A 23086-nucleotide genomic window follows, 5' to 3' on the forward strand; every position below is an offset into this window, starting at 1 on the left:
CGCACTCTTTAGTCGATCAACAAGGGATGCTGTTACTTGTTGCCTGTCGTATGAGAAATCACACAAGACCCGCCAACCACCAACGATGTCTTCGCCAACCGATGAGCAGGGGGGAACCAACAGAACGTAGTAGTGGCAACATCATCGCACGTAATCGTGGAGTCGGACAAAGGGAAACTGTGCCCCTCGCTCTTATCATGTCAGTGCCTTCTTGCCTGTTCTTTGGCCATAGAACACTCGCTCACTTGTACGAGAGACTAGAATTGTCCCCTTCACTTTCCTAGGCAGTTGGTGCCCCAAACCTTGCAAAGCGGGGTGAAGGTTCTTCAATCCCACAATTGCTCTCTGCCAACTCTCGACACTCTCGGCTTGGCAAGTTAGGTAGGCCCGACGGCTCAGCGTTGGTTTGGCTTAATTATATTGGGGGGTGAGTGGGGGCAGGCAACCTGATACGGAGCATTGGCAGATCAGGAAGAAGTTCGCACACAGCTAGCCACGGATCGGGATAGCAGACCCGATGAAATCTGGCGATTATCACAGACTAATTTAAGATGCGGAACCTTTTGCGAAATCTTGGGCGAGACCAGTATAAGCTGTTTATGCTACTGAACAGTGGCTACCACACCAATCCCGACACAACGGTACGCTAGCCGCGTTGCCAATTTGTGTGCCAGCACAGCTATACACTATTGCATCAAGCTTGAAAGACTGCAGGAACCAACAGATACGAGAGACCTAGCCCAGAACTACCTGAAATATTGTTTAATGATGGAAGACGTCAGTTCCTACCTTATGACGAGGCATCACTATTCCATTACCCAGCATTAACATCTAAAACAGGGAGATCCTCAGCTGTGCTCGAAGCAACATCCGGCGACCAGTCGTGACAAGGATTGGCGTTTGGAGCTAATACAAGATTACTACGCCTACCTTCTAAAAGCGGTTGTGTTGGTGGGTTGTTGTTGGAAAATCCGGAAATTCTCCTTCTCTGCAGGATTCAGACTGTTAGTCTGAAAGTCCTAGATAAAATCATCTAGAGATATAAACCTGAGAAGAACTCGCATTTCAATAAGCAACAATCAAGTTTAATAAATATATGTCTCACTCAGCACTACTGCGCAATATAAACAACATTTGTTTAATCGCTGACGAAGGGAGCTGTAGGTCCGGGTTTCCGTGGAGAAGTTCCGAGTCACAGCCTAGACGTTGGACAGATCATGGACCAGTCGCTGGGGGCGAGATGTGCCGCGTTACCTTTCATACTCTCTTTCCTCTCTCCATGGTTTAGCGAATGGCGCTCGTTATTGACAAAGCATGCTTATCGACAATAAGTCATCCCAAGGCTCAGTGCGGTGCATTTTCCTATATCGTACGGCCTGAGGGAGGCTTGTGCACCTACTCAAGCATGTAGAGTGGAAATGCGTCGCACTTCCAGTATGGGCACGTTTAACAGAAACGCAAAATGCAGTGCGTTTCTCACACGAGAGCCCGTGCCAACCTTTAGAATTCATATTAGCTACGTTGAGTAACTTTACAGGAGCCGCAAACCGTTTGCCAAATGAGCCTTGAGAAACAAGGTTTGATATAGGGTAGTCATAGAGAAGAGTACTAAATTTTTCTCTATGACGCTTATCTGCAGTAGCAGTTTCGCAATTAGTACCAGTGTCGGGGTGGTGTGTCTGTTATATTACTAGTGATACAGCCTACGAAGGGCCGAAGGACATGGTTTTTCCAGCGAATGCAGACAGAAAATTAGAAGTTTATTTGGAGCAAACTGATTGGGTGGTCGCTCATTGCAATCTCAGCACGGCGACTGATTCAGACAAGTCGGCCGTGGGCCGTTTAATCCGCCACCTGAAAAGAAGATGCAGGGTCTGCCAAGTCCAATTTGCACCGTCCCACAAGAAAATAACTAGTCCATCTTTCAGCCTCATTGTCAAGTGTCCTAAAATGACTGGCGATTTCACTATATACCTCCTCGGGCTTGCCTCCGGCGTTCGCTGCCTCTCCTCGGGGTAGATCCAAGCGTGAACGTGGATTCATCGTGATCTCGAATTGAGGACATGTCAAATGACTTCTTCCGAGCTTGACTAGCTGAATGATGGGAGCGCTCACCCCTTAACACGCCTGACGAGGAGAGCGAGGGGATCACTTGCTCTATCTTCGAGACGCATGGGCCTAGTATCCTTCCACTCTTCATTATTAGAAACGCAACCCTTTGCTAGCCCTCCTTTAGGGGGTTCTAGCTTTCATTGCCATTGTTTACGAAAGTGAAAGGGAGCGATATAATGAAGATGGCACTCTTTTTTCTTAGTCAGCGGTCAAGTGCCATGGCTCGGAACAAATAGAATTGTTAGAGAGCAACCCATCATCCATAGTCTCATTTCACAAGTCAACAAGGCAAAATATAACTATAGGACACTTTAAACCACACCATGTTCCCTCAGCAAACCCGAGTAGGAAAAGTACAGATTGGTTATTGTGGTAGCCTCTTTAAAAATGAAAGTCCAATCCTATATCAAAGGTCTTGTTCAAAACTTATCCGGCTTCATGTGAGTCTACTAGGTGAAAGAGCTCATGACCGGATTGACTTCGTGCAAGCACCTCGGTCAAGACTTTAGATGTAGGTGCATAGCCGGATCTAAGAAGCCGATCGGCCTCGTGCTTCAAAACGGTCTCAAGGACAATATCTTAGGCAGCGGCAGGATCGTGTATCTACGCCGTAGAGTAAGCTCCGAGAAAACATATAATGCTCACCTTCATGCCATGTAGCACGCTCGTTAGATAGATAACGGGCTGCTGACGACCTAAGCTTCGGATAATAGGCCATTCTTCTCAAATAATTCTTTATTATAAAGAATGCATAGTTATCTAATCGTATGCAAACGGCTATCCAAGTCCTGAAGTGCTCGTGCGAGCCCGGTTAAGCACCCACTGCTTACTTATGGTAATATTAATCGAATTGATGGCAATCTCAGGTAAGTCCATAGTTCGGGCGGGACGAAAAAGTGATCAAGATAGCTACAGTGACCTATATCAGTACCGACCAAGAGAAATATTTGTCCGCCTGGATTCCCATCCATTCCAATCTTGGGCGTTCAGCGACCCCATCCTTGGCAAGGTAGATTCCTATCGCTCGACTCCGAGGAGAACAGGGTCACCTACCCAAGTCGAACGCTTGGCCGGTAGGTGGATAAAACGAAAGCAGACGAAAGAAAACTAAATAATGCCTCAGACTTCCATTGTATCCAAGAAGTGGAGAATAAAAAGCTCAAAATCAATTCCGTCATGCTATGCCTATTAGAGCTGATTCTAGGGCCTAAACTAGCTGCAAAGTAGCTTATGGTCGCCCAATTGTGTCTCGGTGGCTACATTTCACAGACTGTGTTAGACCGTCCCCAGCACCCAGAGAAAAAGATGACTATTAATTATCTTGGCTCAGGCAGGTGAGAATGTGGACGTAGTCTTTCACTTACTCTATTAAAGCTAAATCAGCCTAGGCGAATCGGTCAGTGACTGACACGTGATGGGATATTCCTTTTCGGCCTCTGAGTAGTTGGCTGAGTTGTCCTAAAATCACGAAAGCGGAAGAGTCTACGAGCCCTATCAACAACATGGATCTCGAGGTACCCTGCGGGGCGTTTGGCTGGCGCAACTCACATAAGGGTTAGACTGGTCATAGGGGCTTAGAGCGTTGAAGCCCATGAGCGACATATAGCCATAAGTCGTATAAGGGGTCAGCTTATCGTCGCTGGGGTATGACTCCCGCTTGGTGGTATCGCTAAAATTCGTCATTGGGGAAAGCATCATGGGCACAGCAGAAGCATTCAGGTAGTTGGGGTAGGCATCGGCAGTATTCATGGCCAAGGAGGCCTCAGGGGAATCGTAGGGAGCGACGAATATCTCATCAGGGGTCGGATAAGTCGAGTATGTGGACTGGGAAAGGCTGTTGGAGCGAGCCCGGTCGCCGTGGGTGCCAGGGGGGAAGAGATCGTCAGTTAGCTCCCCGGGAGGAATGAACTGGCTCTGAGAGATGACTGGCTTGGTGGAGGTAGTGGGCTGCGACTTTTGGGACTTGAAGGATCGCTTCGACTTGGTGGCCTCCTGGGCCTGCTTATCGGACCCGACATGGTCAGAAGAGCCAGCACGGCGCTCGAGGTCCTCGAGACGTCGCTTAAGTCTCTTGCCTATAAGCGAGTATTTATGTTAGTTCCGGTTGGGAATCAGCTTTGGAATCTTCAGGAGCCAAGTCCGGTAGAAGTCAGCCTCTCAGAGTTAGTAGAGAAAGCATACGGTAGTTGCGCTGAGCAATGCGGTTCTGTATCCGTCGGCGCTCAGCAGTATCAGAGACCTTGGTCCAGTCCTCATCAGGGTTAGCAGATGCACTACTGGTACCCGAGTAGCGTCTGCGAGGAGGAGCTTCCGCGGAGTCGGGTAGTTGCATGAACATGGGCATTGTGACAGTGGTTGTAGATGGTTGAGTAGAGGGTTTGAGTAGGTAGGCGCCGTGGAAATGGTACTTGTCGTTGCTGCCAACGACGGGGCGATGGACGACCCAGGCACGATTGAGACAACGGGTTGGGAATCAGCCTGAGCTGTCTATTGATGTCTCGTTTCTGTCTGTCCTCTTCCGCTTGTCTATCTTTCGGTGCTTGCAATCGACCAGCAACAATGGCTGGCGGTTAGTAGTGGTTGGTATAGATAGGGGCGAGAATAAACAGGTTTATATATCGACGGGCGTGGAGACGGCGTAGGTGAATAAGTAACAAATAGCACCGGCCAAAGCGTACCTTTAATATAGCACGACATCATTGCGACTGCCGATAGTTTGCTTATATGCTAGGGTATTAGAGCTATAGTAAGAGACAAACGAGATGGAGGTGACAAAGATGGGATCGAGGCTCCAATCTGTAGATACGGTCGGGGCTCTCCCCAAAGTAGTCTATCATTTCATTACGGGCGGTACGAGTCACGAAGAGGCGCTCGATCTCCGGGACTCCTCATCACGGGGGGATAAGAGACTGAATAACCAAGTAAGAGTCAGAGATAAGAGGCGTAACGGACTCAGATGGCAGAAGTGCTGCCTAATGCGGCTTAACATCGGACGACACCTGCCTGGGGTATGTTAGAGGCGGCATATGATATGGAGAAGTAGGGATGAAGTTCTTTCCATCGGTCAACTAGGCCTGTAATAGGTAAATTCCCCGAACGCCTCCTCAAGCTGATTACTAGATACCTAAACTACCGCGTAGCTTAACTTTTCGCGCGCGTCGTGTGGCGCGAGTCAGTATCACTTAGGCGAAGTTTGTGCTTGGAATCGTAGCATGCTAGACCGAAAGGATATGAAGCTGGCGGTGATAAGGTGAATCCATGGTGGAATACTGCCAATTAGTGATCTCCTGGGTGTTGAGTAATGGGCGCTAAGCAGCGGGCGAGCCATGGCGCGAAGGTAAAGAGGAGGCGATGGAGAGGGTGGGTAAGCCCGTTGACCAGTCCCGGACACCCTTCTGTGCTCTGATAGAATATAGAGCCAGGTGGGTTAATACTCGGCGCCTTATAGACCTCGCGTATTGCAATCCAGGATTAGTTTGCGACCTTATAATGTCCCGACATGCACGCAGAGTCAGGAAGAGGCGGAAACCACTCGGTTCACATATACTCGTGGGACTGCTTTTCGTTCTACCATTATATTGCATCTACGCGACGAAAAGTCTGAAAGACAGAGCTCCATCCATGCGCTCGCCAATCAGCCAGATAAGGAATGCTTTTAAGCCAAATACAGTTCGGCCTAGATGGCTGGATTACGGCTATTTTGTTAGCTCGCCCGGATTCTTGAGCCCCCCTTTCGGCTTACCCCGACATACTATTACTAGACCGTACATACAAGACAAACAAGCATAGCATGCCGCTCCTCGATATGATTAGAATCGATGTTTGCTAACGACCCTCTTGCCTAGCTTTTGCATTCCTCCGTGGCGAGACGGAGGATGATATACTTGGGCGATATACTTGGGCAATAGACCGGCTGATGTTATTGATAAAACAAAATGGGTTGATTGTGTTGCTGTTAGTTCTAAGTTACATATATTCGAGAGCACAGCTCCTTACATAGTATCCACATCCCAGCAACCAGCATTTCGGACCACCTTAGTCACACGGTCTCAACAATATCAGTAATATCCGGCCACATCCGCTTCACCGACAAAACCAATCTGCTGCCGGGCATTCTCCTGCAATTTAACCTCCAGCTGAGCTAAGTCTTTACGGATCTTATCAATAGCCGCATCCCCTATAGAGTGCTGTTCCATCTCTGAGTCATTATCATGCCTGGCTGCATCTGTATGTATGAAGCTCTGGTTTGGTAAGAGCAGTGCAAGAGGTAATACTACAGCTGTCGAAATGTTTCTTTGTTGAATTAAAAAAGGTCGCAAGGTCTAGACCGATCGATCCAGGAAAGTCTCGACTCTTCTTGGTTCTAGACCGTTCGAACGGCCAGACCGGTAATATGTGTTACATTGTTGGCGAAACCCGCCCCACTTCCAATCGCCGCAAAGCCCGTAAATCAGATGATTTGAGCCTGGCTGCTAGGGTTCTTTGCTTATCTAGTCAACAAATGCTATTACCCGTTGACTCATGCGGGGCGAGCCCGGGCGAGCCAACTTAGCAAGCTAAGTTGGCCCCCCAAAACCCCGGGACATTGGCGGGGCCAGATTTTGGCTGTGATTTGCCGCCTTTCTCATGCTTTGATGTTCTCATGCCGTCCAAAGTCGTTATGAAGTCACGAATTAAAGGAAATTGACGTCTCTTGTGAAGCTGAAAGGCAAGGCTTTTGGATTTAGCTATAGAAACTGCTGCTTGTGCATCCAGGCCCTAGGTATTATTCGCAGGTGATTATCTCCTGAGAGGTCATAAGGCTCCAACGAGGGGTTACAGCCAATTAAAATGCTCAGAATAGGGGGTACTTCCACCGCCACCTAATCTATACGGTGATAGAAGTACTAACAGTTTTTATCGTTACAAATCGCTACACTACATACTTTACAGCCATACCTAGTTTGTTTTGCCCTGCGCCTGATTCTTCTATTACCACTGATTTTACTGAAAGCATGCTATTTTGGCCCCTTTGACCTTATTTGCCCTTGTCGGATATGAGACACATGCTCTTCAACCAAAACGGTATGAAGGCCTAAGGCAGTCGGATTGAACAGATGATGCCACCTTCTGAGATGAATGGAAAGATTATCAATGCAATGGATATTCGTCAGGTCCACATCCAGCTCGTATTCATAGATCGACGCTATATAGTGCATCTCGACCTGCAATCCTTGCACATTTTGAGTTAACATCAGTACATAACATATGGTCTATGGGCTGCCTGGGAGCTTCGGAACTTAGCAACAACTTGAGATAGTTATGCATGTAGCTTAGACAACGGGGCATAATGCATTCTAGTAGCTACCAGAGACTCTAGACTCTTGCTCAAACACCGTCAATGTTGTCAGGCTATTTAGTTTACTAAACAGAGAGAGAGAGATACTCCTGCCATGATCTCAAATGATCGCTCCCCCCCCCCCCCCCCCCCTTTTTTTTTTTTATAGAGAACAAATGACATAAAAATTAATAAAGAAGAGCTAACCAACAAATTCGTGATCTTCTGCCAACGCCCAATCTGCGCGGAGTCAGCCTTCCAACCTCTGTTTTTCTTCAACTCCTTGACCAACTCTAGTTGATATCAACTTGCCAACTGACAATACTTCTTCGCAGTATTCATATAACTTATGTTATTCTCTATACGTAAACGGAAATACCGGGCGACTACTATAAAAGTCGCACTTTGTGGAGAATGCAGTGACTTCTTGCCGAGCAATCACGACGAGAAATGGCAATCCTTCAGTAACAGCCCGTAGGGAGAGAGATCAGCTTGCAAGGTTCTAGGGGCGGCTGATTCTGACTGCCGTCTTTGCCAGGCTGTAATGCACAAGTTCGGAGCCCTCCAGCCAGACCTACTGTCACTCACACAGACAAATGCTCAACCAGTCACTTTTCGATTGCTCATAAGCCTTACTAGAACATAAACATACAATGGGTTAAAGATCTCTACAGACCGTGCTTGCAGACCTCTATCTCGCAAAAACGGATCGAGTTTCGCCTGTGGCGCGTAACGCAGGACATCACTCAGTCTAAGACTATTCAAGAGTATATCACTAAAGTCGTTTCTCGGAGACTTCTGTGATTAATTTACAACGCGATATATCCAATTAATGCCGGGCATGTCTCTAGCCATAGCCTCATCATGCTATGATCGGGCGCCTACTGGCACCTAACATCGTTCCCCAAGAAGGTCGTGTTAATATCATCACGATGACGTCACAACTCTGCCTAGACTTAGGGTAATTTGCAATGGTGGTGGCCAAGGAGGGTCGGCGCGAGGAAGGGTTAAGCATTGGGAACATGCGGCAAGACTGGTTATAATACAAGAACATGCCAGATAGTTATTAATACATCTAGGCAATAGTACTGCACTCTATTAAATAAATTAATGTTATATTGTGTTGTTTTTCTATATTTTATAGCGAGTTTCTTATGTTTTTCCAACTCCCTTATATATTTAACTCGCTTATTACATATGTTTAGACTTAAATGGAAAATAGCAAGTAGGCCCATGCCCTACACGTAATATGCATAAAGAATATGACTAATCTCTCCCTTTCACTCATCCAACCAATCAACGCGCTTAAGGTTCTCGCCACTCATCTAGGCGTCAACTCACTCTTCATAAGACGTAGAATCACCTCTCTCTAGCACCTCACAAAGGCTGGTTGGCCTCTGGCAACGGGCCTTCTCGCGGGGCCGTCCTGCGTGTTAGTTACGGCATCAGTCACAAAATCGTGTCTTACTGGGAGAATTTTGCATTAAGTGTTAGAAAGGAGCCCTGCTTTCCCGGCAATCACAATGCCAACCCCGGACTCTCGACACATACTTGAGTAGGCCACCAAGCTGATTGAGGCGTGGTGTATAGACTTCGGAGCACTCAAATCTCCGCATGAGGCGTACCAAGAGCAGGTGGCGGCTGCGAGAGTGAATATCGACGAGGTGTTCGACAGTCTGTCTACTTATACTAAACCTTCCATCTAGTTAGCACTTCAGAAACAGCTTACCGAATACTATGACCGGCTAAGGGAACTGCAACTGAACCACGATAGGACGATAGGACAGCAACAGGAACGCTATAGGGAAACCCTCAATGCCGCTATGAGGCAGCTCTGTGACAAGCTGAATACGGTAATTGGGCCATGCAAGACATTGAAACCTTTCCCGAAAGTCGCAAATCCACAATCCAACCAAGGTCAGACTATCAGTTCATCGGACAGCCCGGAGAGATGCAACCCGGTGTTCAACGTGGATACGCAAACGGACTTGGAGCAGAGCGTCATCTACGTCTGCGTGGTGAGTATTCTGTACCCTGCGTTGACCCTAGACTTCTGTTAACATATACAGCATGGCGAGGCACAGTGTCTGGATTCCGTCCCTAGTAGACGGAAACGCCGCCATACTAGTCGAGTATAGACCTGTGGAAGGCCAGATAAGATAATAAAAAAACACACTTTAGAGAACCAAAGTCGGCCTGATAAGGTTAGACCATGCGATAATGGTCGAAAGCGGCAAAGAAAGTCTGCCATGGAGGGAGTTGAACCAGTCTGTAGGCAAATATGCCTTATATTTCGGAAGAAGCTAAAGCAATGGCTAGCTGCCCTCGTCCTCCCAAACAACTTCAACGAGGCTGGCGTTGCTGCCACTATCGCGAGCCTCGACTTGATAAAGGAAGCGGCGGGTTGCTGGGAACACATACACGAAACAGATGGAGTTCGATGGCGGCAAGGCCATAACGAGACTGAGCCTGTAGTAGCTGAGCGGCAAGTTGCAGTCGTGTATTTTGAAGGACCGGAGTTTCCAGAAAAATGCAGAACCGATTAGGTGCCTATCGACGAACTGCATAAATACGACCCTGAGGTTCACTCGTCTCTTGTCCCTCACTCAAAAACGGTCCGGAAATTCTTAACTGGTCAGCTGGCAGCACAATCAAACATAGAGGCTAAGCGAGTTAAGTTAGGAATTACCAACAGTATATTATCTAGTAATATTAAAGGTCCTATTAGTCCATGCCGATAAGTTTACTGACACCATGTCTCAAGAGATAGGCACCTAGAAGCAGCGAACCTCGTACGAATTAGCTGCGGTATGCGAGATGATTTCTTAAGACGACTGTTCGGTAAAGGGAAAGTTGGAGGATTCTGCAGATGTTGGTGAATCCCAGATCACGCCAGCCCCTAGTCTATATACAGAGATACCAACTATGAATCTATAAAAGAAGGACCGGTTAAACTCTGAATCTAGAAAGAGAAACTCGCTAAACGGCAGGATTGCCGGCTTATATAAAGACATTGGCGTTATGCAACTCGGTGTGAACGACCCTATTCAACCCAACGCGATACTTGGAAGCGGTTTATTGGCTACTACTGACGGGTGTTAGGCAGCATCTAGACCTGGCCAACAACAGACAGATGGACATGCACTGGTAGCGATGTCATCGATATCGGGGCCTCTCCCATCCATGCAACCTCTTCTGTCGCCTGTTCCGACTCTTCGTAGTACTAGAGTTGCACGATCTAAGCATGTGACGGGGCGAGCAAAAGGAAGAGAGGCTATAACCCAGCCTGTCAAATTACCAGGAGTCTTGCAGATGCTATAGGGCGATGCACTCGATAGTTTGAGCACTGGGTGGAGGCAGAATCCGACGCTCAATATAAGGCCGCTTCAGCGCCACCAGCTACTATCCGGACCTGAGTCCTCGATCCCGAGTCTCTCGGAGAATGGTTTAAGATGGGCTTTGACTCCGCCAGTGACATCGCCGGAGACTAACCATTTGCCACAAACAGCCGCTGTACACAGCAGTAAAGGATATTCCTGGGCTATCTCATCCGATAGAGAGGATATCATATTAACGATATCGCCTTCTTGACCCTCTACAACAGCCAGGTGCAGAAACTCAAGGCGGTCCTTAGCAAGAGCTTTAGGGTCTGCCTTAGCAGGAAGAGCTTGGAGACCCCCAGCAGTCGAATGATTCGGGAATGATTCAGAGGGGAAAAAAAAGGAAAGTTTACTTGAGCAGCATGACTTCCTCAAATGACTAGGAGGTAATAGGATTTATAACTTAACTAAATATAACGTGGTTTATCTCCTAAGAGCCCAACTGGCTGCAATCCGTACCCCGCCCCACCCTATCCCTGTCATTACAGCAGTACGAGCGGGGTACCAAAAGCTTCAGCTTCCATCCTTTCATAGCCAAATTACTATATAATTCATGGCGATTCAATCAATGAATACCTCTTCAGATCCCAGTCAAAGACAGGAAATCGATTCCTATGATGACAAGAGCTTCTGTAAGCAACATAAGGGCCCCTGTACGGGCCTAAAGGAGCCTGTCGGGGCTAATGATTATCCGGCCGATGAGACCCGCGGCTTCAATTTCAGCCCTTTCATTATATAACCTCGCGATTATCATATTAGTTATTTGCCTAATACACCACTTGATCTTTTCCAGCTTTTTGTGCCTAAATCGCTGCTTTGGGGGTGGATTGAATATACTAATAGTTGGATTTATTACCTGCTTGAAAATGGCGTGGTTGACAGCTGGAATAACCCACTTCACAAACACTCAACGCTCCTAGCTTGGGAAGGGATCTCTACTGCACAGATCTATATATGGCTTGGCATGCTGATTTATATAGGAATTCATAAGGAAAGGAAGCTACGAAGCCATTGGAAGGCTCCCCGGCTAGGAGATCAATCCCCCCTGCACTCAGTTATTAAGTTCATGCCCTATTGGAGGTTTCAGCTGATCCACCGCTATCTTCGTCCCTTTGATCACACCAAGATCGATGAAAACGCCCCCCTTCCGAAGGTATTCCAAGCTGCTGAAGAGTGGTCTGACCACATACAGAGAGTGTCAGCTGCACTCTTCCAACCAGGCTCTCATCTCGCTGTAGATGAGTGTATGGTCCGCTATACAGGCAGATCAACAGCGACAACTGTTATCAAAGGGAAGCCAACTCCACTAGGCTTCAAGATCTGGGTCATCGCCCAAGCAGGCTTCTTTATTCGGTGGCTTTGGCACTTTAAAGGCTCAAATTACGATGCCTTAGACCGGGGGCCAAGGCGAAAGAGAGGTCGCCCTAGCACACAAGAGAGAGAGGCAGCTGGCAAGGAGGCAGCTGCTCTTATACAACTAGGCAATACGCAGGGCGTCGTTATTTCCCTATGTGATATGCTGCCAAAGCAGACATATCACGTCTTTGTAGATAACCTCTTCTCAACACCACCTCTTTTCCGCAAGCTTCGTGATCACGGATACGGGGCCACAGGCACAGCCCGCCCTAACTGTGGCATACACAAGGACCTAAAGAGGGATAAGGCACTCGATAAACTAGGGCGTTGTGACTATGCCTTCAATGAAGTCAGGGCTATCCCGACGAGGGATAACAAGGTGAGAAGCCATAACACTTTTCTATGTATTTCCCTTACTAATTTGTCCTTTCCCCTCCTTTATAGGTCAATCAACTAGCTTGGAAGGATAACAGCCTTGTGCTCTTCATCACAACCGTCTTCCGAGGCGATGAACGTACCGATAAGAAGAGGAAGAGGCCGTCTACAGACCACCTACGAGCCCGGCCAATACAGCTTGAATTTGGTGAGGAGACTACTAAAGTCGTTCCAATCCCGACAGCAGCTGCTGCTTATAATGATGAAATGAATCACGTTGACCGAGGCGATCAATTGAGGTCATACACAAGCTACGATCACCCCCTACGCCGGGGGGCTTGGCAGGCACTTATATGGACCTTCCTCCTTGATGTTGCACTTACTAACAGCTATATCCTTCAACTACATAGTCCCCAGCTAAATTGGGAGAGATATACGTCACAGGAGGATTGGCGGAAGTGCATTTCAAACGCCTTATTTAACACATATCATCAAGAAAGTCAAGCAAGAAAGATATATCGGTCAGGGGCTGAGGAGGACATCGATGATCAAGAAACACGGCAAAGACATATAGATAGGGATATCAACCATGTCTATCGTGGTCGTTGTTCAAGATGCCTAGCTTGTCAGGGCTTTCGGCAAGGGCAGATAAGGTCAAAAGGCTTACAAAGGCGTGCTTTTGCTGAAATCAGCGGCAACGCAAGAGGAAGGCATCGCAGTCGGCAGATGAGGTATGGGTGCAAGATATGTGATGTACCGATTTGTAATAATGAGACCTGCTGGTACTTATACCACCGCATAATTTAGGTGGCTGTAGAAGTACCTCTTGTTCTGTGCATTTTAATTGGTTACGACCCCTCGCCGTGACCTAATTGCAGCCAGTTGGGCTCTTAGGAGATAATAATCTTAGTTTCCTTGTCCCACTACCCTATAATATAATTGTAAGACTGGTAGAGACATAGATAATACCACTTTTACTAAAATCCCTAACCATCCGTCAAGGTTTATATCCTATTAATAGTATAGTTAGGTTAGATATTGTAAAATCAAATAATAGTAAGGTAGAGACATATAAAGGTAGCACGACTATGAACTCACAAGAAATTTAGCCCCTCCGCTCTTCCGAACCCAAGAGAACGCTCGAGGTATCATAGCTTCCTCATACTCCTTACAAGCTATACTGATGTCCATGGAAGTTACAGAGCGACCCGATTCATCCCTCGCGAGTACGAGTGAATGGAGCTTGAGTAATTGGGGAAGAGCATCGGCACAGTCAGACATGGCCTGATTGCCTCCTTGGCCACTATAGAGACATAGTTAACAATCAAAGCAAGTATCAAGCCTCCATAATCTTGAAGTCAAAGAACCTGTTCACTTCAAGGACTCCATTGAAATCAAGACACATAAAAAAGAAAAGAGGCTCTGAAGAAGTTTTTGTCCCCCATCTGGAAATGGTCTGACGTACCGAGCGGGCTGCATAGCATGAATGGCATCTCCCATGAGCCACACGCGTGGGTGACCATGTGTTACTGGCCCAAGCTTTCGAGTCTTCTCACGCCACTCCCAGCTTGGTTGGGTGCTGGCATTAAACATGGTGACGTGCAAGTCCTGTGCACCTTGGTCGTCTCGGTCTATGTTGAGCATTTTATGACTGCCATGTCACAATTGTTAGCCGATTTCGTCGTTTGGGACCAGAGAGCTACACACAACTCCGGAGCCCATCCCTTGATGAGATCTGAACAGATTTGTCTGCGATCTTTCATGTCCTTGGCCTTCTTGTAAGGGATACTGTCGACGGGTACGCTCAGCCCCCAGTAAAACGACGCCGCGTTCTCGTCGTAAGCCATGAGTTTGGTGTTGTTTGTCGAGGCTGTTTTGTGATGGTAGTCCTCGGGAAGGTAGACTTTTAGAATTCAGTATATGCTCAACTAAGAATTAAGATCTTGCGAACTGACGAGCATAGAACAGCTTGACTTCCTTAGACATGACAATAATCGGCCCCTTTCGTAACTGCTCGGGAAGTTCCAGCACACGCTCATACGGCACACTACCCTTTGAGAGAAATGACCAATGGGACGTGAGGGGCACTAGGTTGTTGAGACCGAGTAGTTGGTTGATCTAGCAGTTGTGTTGATCTAGTCTAGAGCGTGATTGAGGAAAAGGCTGGCAATCCTCACCTTTGATCGACTGCCATCGGCGCCAATGAGCACGTCGCACACGTCGCACGATCCATCCCGGAAATGAACCTTGACCTTTTCTTCCCCTTCTTGATCGGTTGTGATGTCGTAGCTTGTCAGTTCCTTGCCATACCGAACCCGCTTGCTGGCCTTGATTGGTTCCATGAGCAGATTTCGCAACACGACGCGGTCGATAGCCGATGACTTGGTATAGGATGGAACCTTTGAAAAGTCGGCCAGCTGTTCGAACCTCGACGTGTACAGCGAGGGTGCAGTCTGGACCGTGCTCGTCGATTTCCCAAGCTTACGCATGATTTCTTGCGTGCGTGCCTCGGGCAAGCAAGCCGCAAAACCTCTGAGTGCCCCCTCCCCCAGTCTAATCTGATATCCTTCGTATTCGGCATCCTCGGCGTCACGTTCGTAGAGGACAAAGTCGACGTCATTGGCCAGGAGGCCATTGCCAAGAAGGGGTCCTGAGAGACCACCTCCAACAATGATGACTCTAAAGTTGGACATGCTGCTGTTGGAACGAGATTGTGAGTCTGCCGAGGTCAGCGCAGATAGTGAGTGAGGTGTGGAAAGGCAGAGCTGATGGGAACAACGTTGAGAGGATCCATGTCCATTGACGCCGAGAAATATAATTGTCGATCGACAACTCGCATGCTTGGGTTAACGAACGCGCGAGATCCGGGGAATGGAAACATTACTGCACCCCGCTGCGGGGCTGTGCCGTGTTCCTGTTCCATGCCCCGGATTCCAGGCTCTTCATCGCAGTCGAGAGCCAACTGTTCGCGTCTCATCTGATGGACGCTCCCCCGCATACTTCCGTGTACTAGCTGGATTCCAAAGCCTACGGACCTAGCCCACCAGAAGACCAGATGCCTGGGCAAATCCCCTTAGGTGCAATATAAAATCAATTCCCATGTCCCCCCCACACCGCGGTCTAGAAACTGCATTGAACCCCGAACCGCAGAATGGAATTATCTGATGAGCTCCAACTGTTCTTCCGCTTCTTACTTCCAGAGGAAGCACCTGTCACCTGGGCACATCTGAGCCTCTTGTCACTGGGCTCCGTCCTTATTTACTACCTGCTACGTATTCCTTACCTCTTGTATTTCCATCCCTTATCTTCATTTCGAGGCCCGTTCTGGGCGGCAATCTCAACATGGTGGCTATATTCCGTATGCAGGACTGGTCATGCAGAACAAGTCTTCGAGCAGCTACACCGCAAGTATAGCAAGTCACAAGGAGCTCGTCACCCCCATATGCCTTCCACTGATGTCTAGTCTGCCAGACACGCGAGGTCTTCGAATCGGCCCCAATGAGATCCATATCTCCGACTCGACCCTCTACCACAACCTCTATTCTCAGGACCATAGCTTTGCCAAGGAACAGTCCTTTTATGACACCTTCGGAACACCTCATTCAGTCTTTGTGGAGACCGATCGCGGCCTGCATCGCCAGAGACGGAAGCTACTCAACAACTTCTTTTCCAAAACCTCGATTCGCAATATGCAGAACATCTTGTATGAGAAGGTGTCTACCCTCAGTGACATCATGTCCAATTTGGGCGATGAGGAGTCCGTGAATATCTACAACGCTGTCCGGTACGTATTCGCAAACCCATTCTAATGCCCCTCACGTTCAGCTTAGAGCTGATACGTGTTAGATGTATGACTGTTGATATCATCTCCGAATTGGCTTTCGGTCATTCCTTCAACTTGTTGGGCGACGCGAAAGACGGTGCCTTTGTCGCGAGCTACCTTGGGGCTTTTGACATGGCCAGTGATTACATATGGGAGATGATGTTTTTCCCATCTCTTCGACGAGTGCTAAACATGATACCGCCGTCTTTGATGACAGCCTCACCTTTTACGCGTCTTTTCCAGAGTATTGAGGATACTGTGACAATCTTCAGGGAGATGAAGGCTTCGGGCAATAGTTGTGGACATGACATAATGTTCGATCTGCTCTCTGGCCTCGGTGACCGTGAACTGGTAGCTGAGGCTGGAGATATCCTAGTGGCGGGCTCTGATACCACCGCTACGACACTCGCAGTTGCCATTTATCAGTTGATCAGCCACCCAGAAGCATACGACGCCCTGAAAACTGAAATCCGACCGGCAATGCTCAAGACAGCTGAGGATTACGATCTGAAATCCATTGAACAGCTTCCATATTTGGTCAGTTCGCGACACCCAGCACGACCCCCCTTGAGAATAGAGTATGTTCTGACGATTGATCTTGACAGACTGCTTGCGTGAAAGAATCTCTCCGCATCGCATCCGCGGTGCCTAGCCGATTGCCTCGAGTTGTTCCTCCATCGCAATCAAAGGCGTCCTCCTTGATTGTTGATGGGAAGGTCATCCCCCCTGGCGTATGCACCCCCCCCCCCCCCCCCCCCCCCCCAGTCTGGCTATACTTGGCATGTTCCTGAGAAAGCCTATAGAGTGTTGTCTCCATATCCTCATACACTGTCCATGGTGACCAGGAGATATGGGGCGCCGACGCGCAGGAGTTTAATCCGAGTCGGTGGCTAGGACCCAGGGGAAAACAGCTAGAGAAATATCTGGTAACGTTTTCCAAGGGCGCGAGGTCTTGTCTTGGTATCAAGTCAGTCAATACGGTTATCCCCCCATTTCGTGAGTGACATGCTGACAATATTCCACCACCAGCCTAGCTCACGCCGAGCTCACGATCGCGTTGGCGATGTTTACCAGTCGGTTCGACATGGTGAATGACGGAACCACGAAGGATGAGGACCACGAAGTGATTGATAGCTTCACAGCCGGGTTTCGGGGTACGGGGCCACGGGTGAAGGTTTCCCCTGTCTGAGTTCAAGTGCTTGGATTAGGAAAGAGAGACAAGTACCCGAAGCTGGTTGATACATGGCACAAATTGAAACTAATCTCGCTATTCTATTGCATTTCTGGGGCAAGTGAGTCAGCTGGGTACAGTGCATGCTTTATTGACCTATCCCTACCTACCTAGGTAGTTGGATATATGAGTATGTAAGCCAAAGCATGACTTCCAACTAGATGAGAGCATATAAAATACCTTGACCTATTGGATGCATATGGAAATCCCATCTATGTTTTAGTGTTATGCAGTATTAGATTTATCCAGATGCTAATATTGTGCTGATCTTATTCGTGTGTTCTGTTATTGTGAACGAAGGGAAATCGGAGTTTCAACCACCTTGTCTTGTTCTACAATGAGGCGGCAGCGCTTGATGCTTGTCCCATTCTACATTTAGGTCGGTTGAAGCGCTGTGGGTCACACATCGTTGATCGAGATCGGAAGCACATTTGCACACCGTACATGGAGTTCCCCGCTGACCAGGCCACGTTGAGGGCTTCCGTGGTCTCGTTCCCCGGAACTCCCCCACTCCCCGTCAGCTTCTCGCGGATGTTTCCAACTTGCAGTTCCGGCCCTGCTCCCAATCTCTTATTTATTATAAGGACAAGCGTTTGTGCGGGTGTTGTCGAGCTTCAGAAGCGAAACTCCATCCCATAAACCTCTCCACAATCCATCGCCACTAGGACCCATCATGGAACAAACTACCCTAGAATGGTTTGGTAAGAAGTTGAGAACTCATCTACACATCAGGTACACGCTGACGTAGACAAACAGGAGCCACAACCTACCGGCTCCGAACCAAAGGTGTCACTATGTTTCTGGATACCTGGCTGGATAGGCCGTCCGTCATGCCAAAGTATCTCGCAGTTGATGATGTAGCCAAGGCAGATTACATACTTATCTCTCACGCTCATTTCGATCAGTAAGCTCAAGCCCGACCAACCAGCACAGGTACGTGCCTAACCATTGCTGCGAGCATAGCCTTCCTGGAGCCGACCGTATTGCCATCAAGACAGGGGCGATCGTGATTGCAAACTGTGAAGCAATTAATGTCCTTCGGCAAGCGGGCGTCCCCGAGGCCCAGCTGTTTCCGGTGTCAGGCGGAGAACGTATCCCGCTCTTTACGAGAGAGGTTCGGCTTCAGGCGCAGCGTCAAGAAGTACCACTAGCTCAGGGGCCACCAGGCCGACCACCATACCCGCATCACTCCCTGGCGGCTCTTTCTGTTCACGTATGGCCCTCGCTGCACTGCTTCGTACCGCTTCCTCCACCAGAGTTCATGGACACTGGGGTCGTATACGACGACGAAGTCCCATATGCAAGCAGTTTAGATATCACCATGGGTATGCAATACGCCTTGCTCAAGCTTCAAGATATCATGCCAGTCGAGAAGATGGATGACGGCATGCGGTCATTCTGCACCTATGTTAACGACCGGGAGAAGAACGTTCTATCACATTGCGATGGTGGCCAGCTCATGTTCAACATCATCATTGATGGCAAGGCTCTTCTCTGGAGTGCGCACCTCGGCGGCTATGAGGGAATTATCAAGACAGTCGAGCCGCAGCCCGAGATAGCCATCCTGGCCATCGCTGGACGAGCCAACTTCAACGGCAGGCCATTCAAAGGATCGGCGGCACAGTTCGCCTTGAAGAAGATCCAGTGGCTCGGGCAGCCAAAGCAGGTCATATGGTGCCTACACGATACCAGGTAACGTACTGCAGGCAGCAGACAAAGGGGAAATATGCTGATACTTTCTCTAGTTGCGTGGAGCCATATCACGTGGATACCACAGCCGCCACAGAAATGGTTGAGAGGGAAACCAGCACCAAGGTCTTGAACTTGAAGCAGGCGACACCTGTGGTCTTGAATCTGTAGTGCTTTGACAGGAAGTATGTTATAAGTAGCCTTCCAGGACGAAAAGCAGCAATGCCCGACTAGGAGGCCATGGAACAAGATCATGTTGTGTGCCACGACAGGTAGCAAACTCTATATGAAGGTTATTCAGGGCTCTATCGGAACCTTGCCGCAAATCTAAAGTGGAAAAAGCGGAGCAGGTCACTTGGCAAATTAATCATAGGTCATCACCAGAGTATCGGTTTAAATTTTGTTCTTAGCTTCAGCGGTTAAGAAACTAATGAATGTTGGAAGTTAAATGCGTCGTGAAGGTTCAGCCAACATCTTTGCCTTTCATTCTTTCTCCATGAGTTATGAGGCTTCAAACTGTCACTTCTTGTATAAACGAACCTTTGTGTAGAGAGTTTGGGACCCGTACTACCAAAAGCTCCATCACGATGGTAGATTTGAGTCCTTGATTACTACGACAGCAAGTTATGCCTCGTATGTCTTCGAAATGCATGAAATGCTGACCATCATCGCTCAACCAGCAATTTCTTCTTTGTCATTGGTATCTCCGCCGTCAAATCGACTATTTTGTTTTATGCAAAACCCTTCATACTCACTGATACCGGTTGAATCCTATAAGCCATTGACTGAGCATTGCGACTGGAAATGAAGTCTAAAGGGTAAAAAGTCGAGATCACGGGTCAGAAAATTATCAATCCAGTATAATCGTTGACGATTGGACAAACAAGATGTATAAGATACAACCTCTCACACCTACAGCCAAAGAAAGCATACCTTCTCTTATATAACGCACTAGTGGTTCCTTGGCACCGTTAATACCGTGTTGGCCGCTGGTGCTGTAGTTACTTATTGGTCCCTGTGTCTAGGCTTGAGTCGAGTGATGACGCCGATCTGCTTACTAAACCAGTATGTTTGCAATTTCCACTGCGGCTCATCGGATGCCCACTCAACATCAAACTCTCGCAGGATCTGAGGTACCAGTTTCCCCATTTCCATGATGGAGATGTTCTTGCCTATTTGACTCGTTAGCTGCGAAGGCACGAGAACAGATCTATCAAGAAACTTTGACTGACCGATGCAAGTTCTTGAACCATGTCCAAACTATCAACAGTTAGTGTCACAGAAGGGATGGTAACCACGGACAATGGAAGGGTACGTACCGCTAGAAAACAGCGGTCCATCGCCTTCAGCTGCTCCTCAGATGAAGTTATCCATCGCTCAGGGCGAAACTCAGAGTCATCGGCGCCAAAAATATCCTTGTTATGGTGGATAACTATTGGATTAACACCGATTACGGTCCCAGCTGGAATATGCCATCCAGATATATGAGCTCCACCCTGGGGCACAATGCGTTCCAGTGGCATTTGAACCCCCGGGTGAAGTCGCATTGATTCCTTCATCACAGCTTGTCTAAGATGAAACATCAGCCCTTGGTTCCTGGATAAAAAGTGCGCACGTAGTACTGACAAATAGGGAAGCTGAAGACATTCAGCATAGGTAATGTTCTTTGAGAGTTTTCCCTCTGCATTAGCAGTGTCGATCTCTTCAAGAAGCTTCTTATAGACAGATGGATGCTTCATCAGGTAGTAGAAGATGGCGCGAAGTGAGATTCCAGTGGTGTCACTTCCTGCCAACCTGCAAAATGTCAGCGAAAGGTTATACCAGTTGAAGATGGGTAGGGAACGGGGATGTGGACACATACAAATTGTTGGAAAGGTGGTTCAGCATGTCCCTATCGCTCATTGTACTTTTTCCAACCTTCCTATCGTTCCTTAACAACGCTAGAAAGTCGCCTCTGGAGTTTTGAACGCCCTCTTGGTCGTATCGCTTGATTTCCCGGAGGGAAATCTATCAGGTTTGTTAGCAATGGTTCCATACTGAAACTGCGTTGTATCAATTACCTCAATAATATAGGCAATGGGGTTGGGTAGCTGCGGCATAAATGTCTTGAGGAGCCACAGTACAAAATCGTTACCGAGCAAATAATCATGGAGGTAAGAAACTTGACCAACGACTGCCCCATATACGAGAGCTTTTTCGATGCTACCGATCATTCCCTCCACATCGGTCCGCTTCTCCATGAAGCCGAACCGGGCTTGGAAAGTCATTGCTGCGATAACATCGAATGCGTACCTGTTCGGCTGTCAGACCACATTTTAGACCTGAAGGATCAAAGAACGTTACCACTGTAGCCATTCACCGAGATCGACTTTCTGGCCTTGCAGGTCTCGCATTGCTGCCATAAATATGTCGGTACATTCATCCGCCATTGGCTCGAATGTTCTTATAGATGCCATGGAATACTTTTGAGATACGGGAACCTTCAGGCGTTTATGCTCCACTGGGTCCCTAGTTGCGAACATATTGTCGAAAGTTTTGCCCTCGTATTTAGCCCCGAAAGGCTTATAGAAATCGTCCTGCCAGTAAGGGTCAGAGTGATTGGGTGCTCAGTGTTCTTGTGCGGTGGTTGATACCTTGACAAATTTGGAAGTGATTCCATAGATGGTTGGGATGGCGGCAGGATCAGACACGGAGACGTGTTTCGGCCCCGTACGGACGACCGGGCCATACCTGCGATGCAGATTTATGTACTCGTTATGGCAATTGCCTTTCAAGACCAGGGACACTTTATAGAGCCTGGAAAAAGGGGCAAGCCAATGCCCAGGCATCTTCCGAAGGCCATTGAAGTAGGCCTGGTGGACGGTGGTTAGAACGAGGTAAGTCAAAACTGCAGCTACAACGACATGTGCCCAGGGTAACTCTCGAGCAACATGTAACACCTCGGCAATGAGAGGTCCAGTGGTGTTTTGTGCCATTTTCAGATGAGTCGGTGCTTTGATATATATGCAAGAGTAATCGTGAATGCGGGTACAATGTAGTGGAACGGGGATTGCCATTTAATTAATTTAGTCAGGGGACTGGACTTCGCCAGTCTTGTGCCCCGGGCTCAAAATGCGGGGTAAACTCGAACTAGCACTTTGGTCTATCTCCCCTAGCCCCGGACTCTGGATTAATCCATGTATTCCCCGGAACTGTCCCTTTGACCGGCATATGCCACCGGGTAGGTCACTCCAGTGGCGCCAATTAAGATGCACGAAATTCAAGGTACTTCTTTCCCTACCTATTTTAGGTGATGATCGAAGTCCCAACAATCTTGATTGTTATAAATTGCTACATTGCATTTGGCGCACCTAAAAACAGTCTGCGCCCCTAAGCCACCCTGATGCCTCGTTATATTTCCTGTCATCGGCGGTGGATTGCGGATTACATACTTATCTGCACTAAGAGAAGAGCCCGGCTGAAAGACGAAGCCTGTTATTTGTTGTACGCGATTAGACCATTCGTTAGCCACTTAGAAGACCCTTGGTATATCTTCATAATCAATGTGAAGTATTGTATATAGCCACGTGGGCAGAGTCAACGTAAGATAATCTCGAATATTGGCTGCTAAAGCTCCCGTCGCTATAGGCTGCATCTGCCTGTGTATCTTAGAATTGACTGGGAAGTTATGGTTTCACAATTAAGAATTATTTCTGTGGTGTTTTGCTAATAAATGCTTCATTTCATGAGCTTCCCTTGCCCCGTTTGTACTAATGAGGTCACCTAAGAAAGGGGGGCTGGATACAGAGCGGAGGCTTGTACCG

General features: G+C 48.1%; 7 protein-coding genes across 7 annotated transcripts; 4 read left to right on the top strand and 3 right to left on the bottom strand.

Moving 5' to 3' along the window:
• Positions 1 to 3297: 3297 nt before the first annotated feature.
• BKA55DRAFT_681907 (uncharacterized protein) lies at positions 3298 to 4456 on the bottom strand (the record flags this gene model as incomplete). The annotated part of the gene is made up of 3 exons (XM_046198278.1): positions 3298 to 3570; positions 3661 to 4187; positions 4294 to 4456. The coding sequence occupies 3 exons, from the start codon at positions 4454 to 4456 to the stop codon at positions 3487 to 3489; spliced, it is 774 nt and encodes a 257-aa protein (XP_046040895.1). The 3' UTR covers positions 3298 to 3486.
• Positions 4457 to 8755: 4299 nt separating this feature from the next.
• On the top strand, positions 8756 to 9759 carry BKA55DRAFT_587323 (uncharacterized protein). Its single transcript, XM_046194643.1, has 2 exons — positions 8756 to 9447; positions 9499 to 9759. Exons 1-2 carry the CDS (start codon positions 9253 to 9255, stop codon positions 9565 to 9567), a joined length of 264 nt encoding a protein of 87 aa, XP_046040896.1. The 5' UTR covers positions 8756 to 9252; the 3' UTR covers positions 9568 to 9759.
• Positions 9650 to 11047, top strand: BKA55DRAFT_587325 (uncharacterized protein; the record flags this gene model as incomplete). Its single annotated transcript, XM_046194644.1, has 9 exons — positions 9650 to 9671; positions 9860 to 9927; positions 9976 to 10123; positions 10233 to 10237; positions 10277 to 10300; positions 10370 to 10526; positions 10563 to 10732; positions 10790 to 10952; positions 10989 to 11047. 9 exons carry the CDS (start codon positions 9650 to 9652, stop codon positions 11018 to 11020), a joined length of 789 nt encoding a protein of 262 aa, XP_046040897.1. The 3' UTR covers positions 11021 to 11047.
• A 2497-nt stretch (positions 11048 to 13544) lies between these two features.
• Positions 13545 to 15233, bottom strand: BKA55DRAFT_547290 (uncharacterized protein; the record flags this gene model as incomplete). The annotated part of the gene is made up of 6 exons (XM_046191007.1): positions 13545 to 13551; positions 13706 to 13843; positions 14006 to 14191; positions 14248 to 14443; positions 14496 to 14658; positions 14718 to 15233. The coding sequence occupies 6 exons, from the start codon at positions 15231 to 15233 to the stop codon at positions 13545 to 13547; spliced, it is 1206 nt and encodes a 401-aa protein (XP_046040898.1).
• Positions 15234 to 15691: 458 nt separating this feature from the next.
• On the top strand, positions 15692 to 17552 carry BKA55DRAFT_722895 (cytochrome P450; the record flags this gene model as incomplete). The annotated part of the gene is made up of 6 exons (XM_046201037.1): positions 15692 to 15957; positions 16004 to 16324; positions 16387 to 16900; positions 16969 to 17094; positions 17167 to 17330; positions 17393 to 17552. The coding sequence occupies 6 exons, from the start codon at positions 15692 to 15694 to the stop codon at positions 17550 to 17552; spliced, it is 1551 nt and encodes a 516-aa protein (XP_046040899.1).
• Positions 17553 to 18267: 715 nt separating this feature from the next.
• Positions 18268 to 19454, top strand: BKA55DRAFT_698660 (uncharacterized protein; the record flags this gene model as incomplete). The annotated part of the gene is made up of 4 exons (XM_046200539.1): positions 18268 to 18295; positions 18351 to 18498; positions 18558 to 19286; positions 19340 to 19454. The coding sequence occupies 4 exons, from the start codon at positions 18268 to 18270 to the stop codon at positions 19452 to 19454; spliced, it is 1020 nt and encodes a 339-aa protein (XP_046040900.1).
• Positions 19455 to 20288: 834 nt separating this feature from the next.
• Positions 20289 to 22111, bottom strand: BKA55DRAFT_530876 (cytochrome P450; the record flags this gene model as incomplete). The annotated part of the gene is made up of 8 exons (XM_046189176.1): positions 20289 to 20455; positions 20516 to 20543; positions 20603 to 20852; positions 20910 to 21077; positions 21145 to 21290; positions 21344 to 21575; positions 21627 to 21859; positions 21917 to 22111. The coding sequence occupies 8 exons, from the start codon at positions 22109 to 22111 to the stop codon at positions 20289 to 20291; spliced, it is 1419 nt and encodes a 472-aa protein (XP_046040901.1).
• Positions 22112 to 23086: the final 975 nt, after the last annotated feature.

The sequence above is a fragment of the Fusarium redolens genome (assembly GCF_020744475.1).
Source record: "Fusarium redolens strain MPI-CAGE-AT-0023 chromosome Unknown BKA55scaffold_40, whole genome shotgun sequence".
In the NCBI taxonomy this organism is placed as follows: Eukaryota; Fungi; Ascomycota; class Sordariomycetes; order Hypocreales; family Nectriaceae; genus Fusarium; species Fusarium redolens.

Coding starts and splice junctions, on each gene's coding strand:
- BKA55DRAFT_587323 (XM_046194643.1), top strand. CDS start 9,253: ATGAGGCAGCTCTGTGACAAGCTGAATACGGTAATTGGGCCATGCAAG. Junction 9,448..9,498: donor GCGTCATCTACGTCTGCGTG/GTGAGTATTCTG, acceptor TAACATATACAG/CATGGCGAGGCACAGTGTCT.